Here is a 9,198-nt window from a genome sequence, read left to right as displayed (position 1 = left end):
CAATCACACGGCCTATGTACTAATATGCCTCCCCATAATCCACACATCCAATCACACGGCCTATGTACTAATATGCCTCCCCATAATCCACACATCCAATCACACGGCCTATGTACTAATATGCCTCCCCATAATCCACACATCCAATCACACGGCCTATGTACTAATATGCCTCCCCATAATCCACACATCCAATCACACGGCCTATGTACTAATATGCCTCCCCATAATCCACACATCCAATCACACGGCCTATGTACTAATATGCCTCCCCATAATCCACACATCCAATCACACGGCCTATGTACTAATATGCCTCCCCATAATCCACACATCCAATCACACGGCCTATGTACTAATATGCCTCCCCATAATCCACACATCCAATCACACGGCCTATGTACGGAGGACACAATGCACACGCCTTTAGCCCAAAAATACGAGAACAGAGGGTCATTTTTTTTTATCTGATGGTAGCAGCTTGTCGCGTTAAATCGAGTTGTCTCCGCCTTTCGGAGTCCTAACAATGGCGGGCCAAACACACCAGGAATACGACAAGAAACGCTTCGTTCTCTCGCTACAGTCAGGAAACGACCAGAATCCGCTTTCTGTTTGTGTACCACGTGCACTCTGTTTATTAACTGTCTAGTAGCACGCCAGGAGAGAGAGAGAGAGAGAGAGAGAGAGAGAGAGAGAGAGAGAGAAAAGGAGAGAGAGAGAGAGAGAGACAGACAGACAGACAGACAGACAGACAGACAGACAGACAGACAGAAAGAGACAGATAAAGATAAGAGAGGCAGACAGAGAGACAGAGAGTGAGAGAGAGAGAGGAAAAGAGAGAGAGAGAGACAGAGAGTGAGAGAGAGAGAGAGAGAGACAGACAGACAGGCAGACAGAAAGAAATTGAGAGACAGACAGAGACAGATAAAGATAAGAGAGGCAGACAGAGAGACAGAGAGTGAGAGAGAGAGAGAAAGAGAGAGAGAGAGAGAGAGAGAGAGAGAGAGAGAGAGAGAGAGAGAGAGAGAGAGAGAGAGAGAGAGAGAGAGAGAGACGCAGAGAAACTGCAAGAGAGAGCGTTGGAAACGATTATTTGGTATAGAACATTGACTTACAAGTGATTAACCGTAGAAGCAAAGCACTCACCGTATTATTCTTTTTCTCGGGAAGTGGACACGGACGCCCGTAAATCTGTTTTCTTGTGTAAACTATCCTGTAATTCACAAGAGATCCGTTCTGGCTGTTACATGGCTTTAAACCATCCTTCCAATATTTAACAGCCTGGCTGTTACGTGGCTTTAAACCATCCTTCCAATATTTAACAGCCTGGCTGTTACGTGGCTTTAAACCATCCTTCCAATATATAACAGCCTGGCTGTTACGTGGCTTTAAACCATCCTCCAATATTTAACAGCCTGGCTGTTACATGGCTTTAAACCATCCTTCCAATATCTAACAGCCTGGCTGTTACGTGGCTTTAAACCATCCTTCCAATATTTAACAGCCTGGCTGTTACGTGGTTTTAAACCATCCTTCCAATATTTAACAGCCTGGCTGCTTTAGCGGCCGGGTCGGAATGCTTTTGCTGAATCAATTCTGCAGGGTGATTTAGGTCTACGTGGTGTAATAATTCAGCACGCAAAAATCCCCACTCCGAACATTCTTGGTTGGTGTCAAGTCATGACGTTATCACAACGTCCGTAGTCGTACTTAAAAGCTCCCCCGAAATCGCCATATGACTGCCTTAATGGGATACACGTGCAGCAGTTTTCCTATTGATGATGTTTTTAATTTATCTGACCGGCGGAAAACCGTAATAGTTGTGGGTATGAACAGGCTATGTTATTTACTTGGACCATCTAACATTTATTCTGCTGTTCAGCGTTGCAGATATGATTGTCAGTGCGTGCTTTACCCTGAAGTCTACCTTTGCCTCGCGTTGTGTTTTATGCCTTAGTGCATGTACCTCTAAATCTGTCTGCGGCCTAATACCTTCATTTACCTAAAATTGCCGGCTTGGCTTGTATCTCTATAGGGCAACGTTCACGAGAGAAAATGACGACTTACAAAACATAGAAAATCATTCAGATGAAAAAAACTGAGTCCACTCTGGAAGTTACTTTTCTATGAAACTGTTTACAGTCGAGACCGGATGTAAGAAAGTCGTCGGGACCCACTTTTTGTCTTTCATACATCCGGTCTTTACTAAATCCGGTTAACCGGATGTATGAAAATATTGTGGATTGACTTTCATACATCCGGCCACGCGTCTGTTACTTGATAAAAGTAGGGTTAATCATTTTTGTATTTATTTGTTTTTTTATGGTTAAATGTTTTGATACATATCCTTGTTAGAAGAAAAGGTTTGTGAATAACAAGTGGAAAAGTACTTGTACTTACATACACTGACATACTGTAAATACTGTGACAGCAAGTGTTTCTTTTCTTCTACATGGATATATTCATCATAGTCATCACCCAGTCATCTCATTGTCTCATTCAGGTTAGTAAATTCTTTTTTGAGTATTCACTAACAACATTTTGTGCATATTTTCAAACATGTCTGTAGTATTTATGTGGTGCCTCTGGACTTTTTTTAATTTAAATTGTTGACATTTTCAATAGCATACCACACAAACACAACAAGCCTTTTGACAAATACAAAGTACATTTCTGAAACAATGAAAGATCTTTCTTTAATTGTGTGCAAAAAGTAAGTCTCCACATGTACTAGTTTTTTTACAATATTTTTTTCAAAATACAATATTTTTTTCAAAATTTTCCAATTTTGGTTGTCAGCAGGCTATTTATTGACATTTTCAATAGCATACCACACAAACACAACAAGCCTTTTGACAAATACAAAGTACATTTCTGAAACAATGAAAGATCTTTCTTTAATTGTGTGCAAAAAGTAAATCTCCACATGTACTAGTTTTTTTACAATATTTTTTTCAAAATACAATATTTTTTTCAAAATGTCCCAATTTTGGTTGTCAGCAGGCTATTTATATGCTTTGGCTCAGGCGTTCTGAGTGTATAGTCATGTCATAGGGTGGACGTGTTGAATGAGTTAACGGATTAAAACAACAACAACAACATAAAAAAAACCTGAGTCACATCCACGACCAATGCCTCTGGTTTTAATTGTACAAAAAAATGCCTTCCTGGGCTATTATGGCTCTTTTATTTATTTTTATTATTCTCTTTATTTATATAGCGCCTTATCCGAAGTTCAAAGCGCTTTATGCCGTGTGAGATGGAATTTTTTACACAATATATCACGCATTCACATCGACCAGCAAACCTCAAGCCTGTTAGGCGAATGTTCACCTTTCGCGGCCTTTATTCCAAGTCACACGGGTATTTGATGGACATTTTTATCTATGCCTATACAATTTTGCCAGGAAAGACCCTTTTGTCAATCGTGGGATCTTTAACGTGCACACCCCAATATAGTGTACACGAAGGGACCTCGGTTTTTCGTCTCATCCGAAAGACTAGCACTTGAACCCACCATCTAGGTTAGGAAAGGGGGGAGAAAATAGCGGCCCGACCCAGGGTCGAACACGCAACCTCTCGATTCCGAGCGCAAGTGCGTTACCACTCGGCCACCCAGACCACAGACATGACAAATTTATAACAGGCTAAAATGACTGAATAGACAAACAAAACAGACTATTAATGGAGTTAAACATAAAATCAGTTTAATGGATAAAATCAACAACAACAACAACAAGAACATAACAAGTCGCGTAAGGCGAAATTACTACATTTAGTCAAGCTGTGGAACTCACAGAATGAAACTGAACGTAGTCCGCCGCTAGTGCAAAAGGCAGTGAAAGTGACGAGCCTGTTTGGCGCGGTAGCGGTTGCGCTGTGCTTCATAGCACGCTTTACTGTACCTCTCTTCGTTTTAACTTTCTGAGCGTGTTTTTAATCCAAACATATCATATCTATATGTTTTTGGAATCAGGAGCCGACAAGGAATAAGATGAAATAGTTTTTAAAACGATTTCGGAAATTGAATTTTAATAATACTTTTTATATTTTTAATGTTCAGAGCTTGTTTTTAATCCAAATATAACATATTTATATGTTTTTGGAATCAGAAAATGATGAAGAATAAGATGAACGTAAATTTGGATCGTTTTATGAAAAAAATGTTTTTTTACAATTTTCAGATTTTTAATGACCAAAGTCATCAATTAATTTTTAAGCCACCAAGCTGAAATGCAATTCCGAACACCGGCCTTCGTCGAAGATTGCTGGGCCAAAATTTCAATAAATTTGATTGAAAAATGAGGGTGTGACAGTGCCGCCTCAACTTTTACAAAAAGTGGGGTTGTTGCGACAATAGGCTGACACTCCAACAAGTGGGGTTGTCGCATGAATGGGCGGACACTCCAACAAATGGGGTTGTCGTGTGAATGGGCTGACACTCCAACACGTGGGGTTGTTGCGACAATGGGCTGACACTCCAACAAGTGGGATTGTCGCGTGAATGGGCTGACACTCCAACAAGTGGGGTTGTTGCGACAATGGGCTGACACTCCAACAAGTGGGGTTGTCGCGTGAATTGGCTGACACTCCAACAAGTGGTTGTTGCGAGTGTTTACGAATAAAACGAGTATGCAATTTGCATTGTTAGTAATGTTGCTCTTACACTCTTGTGAATTGCCCTTGCGAATAGAATTCGCCAATAACTCGTAATGATCGGGACATGGTCGCAAGACATTCGTAAATGTTCTTAACCATTCGCCACCATTCGTCTCTTTTTGGGAACATTAGCAACATGCTCCTAATATTCGCAAGGAAGTCATATTCTGAATGTTTCGCAACGTACTCGTAAGTATTCGCAAACCATTCGTAACCATCGTAAAGGTATGCGTAGCGCTCGCAACCATTCGTAACCATCGTAAAGGTATGCGTAGCGCTCGCAACCATTCGTAACCATCGTAAAGGTATGCGTAGCGCTCGCAACCATTCGTAACCATCGTAAAGGTATGCGTAGCGCTCGCAACCATTCGTAACCATCGTAAAGGTATGCGTAGCGCTCGCAACCATTCGTAACCATCGTAAAGGTATGCGTAGCGCTCGCAACCATTCGTAACCATCGTAAAGGTATGCGTAGCGCTCGCAACCATTCGTAACCATCTTAAAGGTATGCGTAGCGCTCGTAACCATCGTAACCATCGTAAAGGTATGCGTAGCGCTCGTAACCATCGTAACCATCGTAAAGGTATGCGTAGCGCTCGCAACCATTCGTAACCATCGTAAAGGTATGCGTAGCGCTCGTAACCATCGTAACCATCGTAAAGGTATGCGTAGCGCTCGCAACCATCGTAACCATCGTAAAGGTATGCGTAGCGCTCGTAACCATCGTAACCATCGTAAAGGTATGCGTAGCGCTCGTAACCATTCGTAACCATCGTAAAGGTATGCGTAGCGCTCGCAACCATCGTAACCATCGTAAAGGTATGCGTAGCGCTCGCAACCATCGTAACCATCGTAACCATCGTAACCATCGTAACCATCGTAACCATCGTAACCATCGTAAAGGTATGCGTAGCGCTCGCAACCATTCGTAACCATCGTAAAGGTATGCGTAGCGCTCGCAACCATTCGTAACCATCGTAACCATCGTAACCATCGTAACCATCGTAAAGGTATGCGTAGCGCTCGTAACCATCGTAACCATCGTAACCATCGTAAAGGTATGCGTAGCGCTCGTAACCATCGTAACCATCGTAAAGGTATGCGTAGCGCTCGTAACCATCGTAACCATCGTAACCATCGTAAAGGTATGCGTAGCGCTCGTAACCATCGTAACCATCGTAAAGGTATGCGTAGCGCTCGTAACCATCGTAACCATCGTAACCATCGTAAAGGTATGCGTAGCGCTCGTAACCATCGTAACCATCGTAACCATCGTAAAGGTATGCGTAGCGCTCGTAACCATCGTAACCATCGTAACCATCGTAAAGGTATGCGTAGCGCTCGTAACCATCGTAACCATCGTAACCATCGTAAAGGTATGCGTAGCGCTCGTAACCATTCGTAAGGACTCTTATCCGTGCACATTTTGCCAACATCTTGCGAATGGTTGCGAATTCATTACGAATTTCTCAGGAATGTTTTGACCATTTCTTCCCAATTTATAAGAATGTTGCGAAAGCCTTACGAATGTTTGCGAGTGACTGCAATTGCTTGCGAATGTTTTAAAAACAGTAAGAATATCTTGCAAACGTCTTGCAACTAAACGGCGATTTTGATGCGTATGTATTCTCAATGATCGGAACACATTCGCAAGCACTCGCAACCATTTGTAAGACATTCGCAAGGATTGGTAAGGCTTCCAATTTTCTATATTATTCATGTCCATGTGTCTATTTTGTTGCCGAATACAACATGGTCATATTCCCAAGGATATTCGGCACAATGTAAAGACAGGCATAACAAATGGTTGCGAATGGCTTGCTAGCGCCACGAATACATTGCGATGATTACAAATGTCTTGCGAGTACTAACGAGTACGTTGCGAAAAAATAGCAATATGACTTTCTTTGCAAATATTAGGAGCAAGTTGCTATGTTCAAAACAAGAGACGAATTGTAAGGAATAGTTAAGAACATTTACGAAAGTCTTGCGACCATGTCCCGATCATTGTGAATTATTGGAAAATGCTATTCGCAAGGGCAATTCGGCACAGTGTAAGAGTAGCTTAACAGTCCGGGTGTTTATTTTCTATCTACAAAATATTCGCCTATGTATCTTTTGAACCTCTGCTGGCGTTTGAGGTAAACAAACCAGCATCAAGCAAGGTTATCCGTTGTAACTAATTACACGCTCTGTCCTAACTGTATGACATGAAACAAGACTCTCTACGTTCTTTTAACGCTACGTTACCCTATTCTATCCCATAAAAAATGCGAAGTCTTTCCTTCTTGTCCCTATCCTCTCAAAGATAGATTATTGCAATTCTCTTCTGGCCGGTCTCCCTAAGTACCTTTTAGATAGACTTCAAAGGATCCAAAATAACGCTGCCCGCCTGGTCTTCAAATCTTCCAAGTATGAACACGCCACACCCCTTCTTCACTCTCTACACTGGCTGCCTATCACTAAAAGGATCGAATACAAACTCTCCTCTCTTTCTTTTGCCGTCGTTTCTGGTTCTGCCCCAGAATACTTGTCAGAACTCCTCAATCTCTACACCCCCTCTCGTCAGCTTCGCTCCGCCGCCGACACTCGTCTCTTCCGACTCCCCACAGTGCAAACAAAGACATGTGGCGAGAGGTCCTTCGCCTATCAAGCCCCTGTGACCTGGAATAGATTACCTCTGCCTCTCAGACACACAGATTCTCTCACTACATTCAAGACAAATCTCAAAACACACCTCTTTCAGCGCAAGTGATTTTTTTTCCCCTCCAGCATCTCCCCACCCACCCCATCCCGCCACACCTCACCCCCTACCTAGTGCCTAAAATAACGTGTATATATTTTTTCTGCGCTTTGTGTCAGCACTGTTTGTGTGTGTGTAAAATTAATAGTACTGTTGACACGTTTTTATATAGAAGCCTACTGTGGTTCTTGTGCTTAGGCTGTGTATTGGACTGTCACTGTATGCCTGCATTATTAGTTGTCAGTAATTATTACATGTGCTGATTGTTCTCTTTGTCTGCGCGCGTATAGTATGTTGGTTATGTTTGGTCATAGTATGTTTGCTTATGTTTGGTCGTTATCTTTGCCTGTGCGTGTATTGTATGTTTGGTCGTTTTCTTTGCCTGTGCATGTATAGTTTGTTGGTTATGTTTGGTCGGTTTCTTTGCCTGTGCGTGTATAGTATGCTTGGTCGATGTATGTATTGTAAAGCGCTAAGAGTAGACATTTGTCTAAAATAGCGCTATAAAAGTTTGCATTATTATTATTATTATTATTTTAAATCTTGATCTAGTCTACCTTGCCTCTTCTCTCTCCCTATTCTAATCCCTAACCTAGCGCCCTCAGTCTATGTCCTTATTCTAACCCATTCTATTCTGTCCTAAAGCCTGTCCGAATGCGTGTAGGAACCTCATTTCCCACTGTCTTTTATACCAATCTTCAGGGCAACGTAAACAAACACACAGAACCAGAAGCAGATTGGCTGACCGAAAAAGAACATTAACCGCACTACTTTTAAAACATTACGCGGACAAAATAGTCCGCCCTTTTTCCTTTATCTTTACACTTGTTGATCACAACAAGCGCTCTTTTAATGACTGTTCGCAATATTTAAGCAACCTACAACACTATATTCATCAAATACACCTTGTCTCTCCTCTCTTTTACGAATTCTGTTCCTCCAAGTAAGATCACTGAACGACTCGGTCGACGCTATTGCCATAACAACGAGTCGCTATGTCTTTCACGTTGCCTGACTAATTTTACAACTATCTTTCAATGGCTTGAAAACGTATTTCAAACAACTTTCTACCGTTTATCACATTAACTGACACCTGTGTTTACGAATCTTTCCTGGTAGACCGCATCTGGACTATCCAAAATGGCCGACCGAAGTAGACACCGAAAGTTCGATTACCTCCCTTGCGTCGTCTATCAATCTCCTTCTACCTTGGTTTCAATACCAATTACACTTCGTTTTAAAGGCTGGGGCCAGCGATAGGACGACACTTCGTTTTAAAGGCTGGGGCCAGCGATAGCACGACACTTCGTTTTAAAGGCTGGGGCCAGCGATAGGACGACACTTCGTTTTAAAGGCTGGGGCCAGCGATAGCACGACACTTTGTTTTAAAGGCTGGGGCCAGCGATAGCACTACAGAGGGAACTCTGCATTCCATGGCAGTCCCGAACCTTCAATAATTTATTGTGTCTAATGCTAACTTTTTTAAACATGGCTCCTCCGGCACACACGCAACAACCCCATTTGATGGAGTGTCAGCCCATTCACGCGACAACCCCACTTGTTGGAGTGTCAGCCCATTCACACGACAACCCCACTTGTTGGAGTGTCAGCCCATTCACACGACAACCCCACTTGTTAGAGTGTCAGCCCATTCACGTGACAACCCCACTTGTTGGAGTGTCAGCCCATTGTCGTAACAACCCCACTTGTTGGAGTGTCAGTCCATTGTCGCAACAACCCCACTTGTTGGAGTGTCAGCCCATTGTCGCAACAACCCCACTTGTTGGAGTGTCAGC

At 42.5% G+C, this 9,198-nt stretch overlaps 1 protein-coding gene across 1 annotated transcript; it reads right to left on the bottom strand.

The window, feature by feature from the left end:
• Positions 1-5,158: 5,158 nt before the first annotated feature.
• On the bottom strand, positions 5,159-6,095 carry LOC138958087 (putative eggshell protein). Its single transcript, XM_070329152.1, has 2 exons — positions 5,583-6,095; positions 5,159-5,254 (listed from the first exon to the last, which is right to left on the bottom strand). The coding sequence occupies exons 1-2, from the start codon at positions 6,093-6,095 to the stop codon at positions 5,159-5,161; spliced, it is 609 nt and encodes a 202-aa protein (XP_070185253.1).
• Between the last annotated feature and the right edge of the window lie 3,103 nt (positions 6,096-9,198).

Source organism: Littorina saxatilis, linkage group LG1 (genome assembly GCF_037325665.1).
Source record: "Littorina saxatilis isolate snail1 linkage group LG1, US_GU_Lsax_2.0, whole genome shotgun sequence".
NCBI lineage: Eukaryota > Metazoa > Mollusca > Gastropoda > Littorinimorpha > Littorinidae > Littorina > Littorina saxatilis.
Note: the sequence above shows the minus strand (reverse complement) of the source record. Positions and strands in the feature narration are given on the sequence as shown.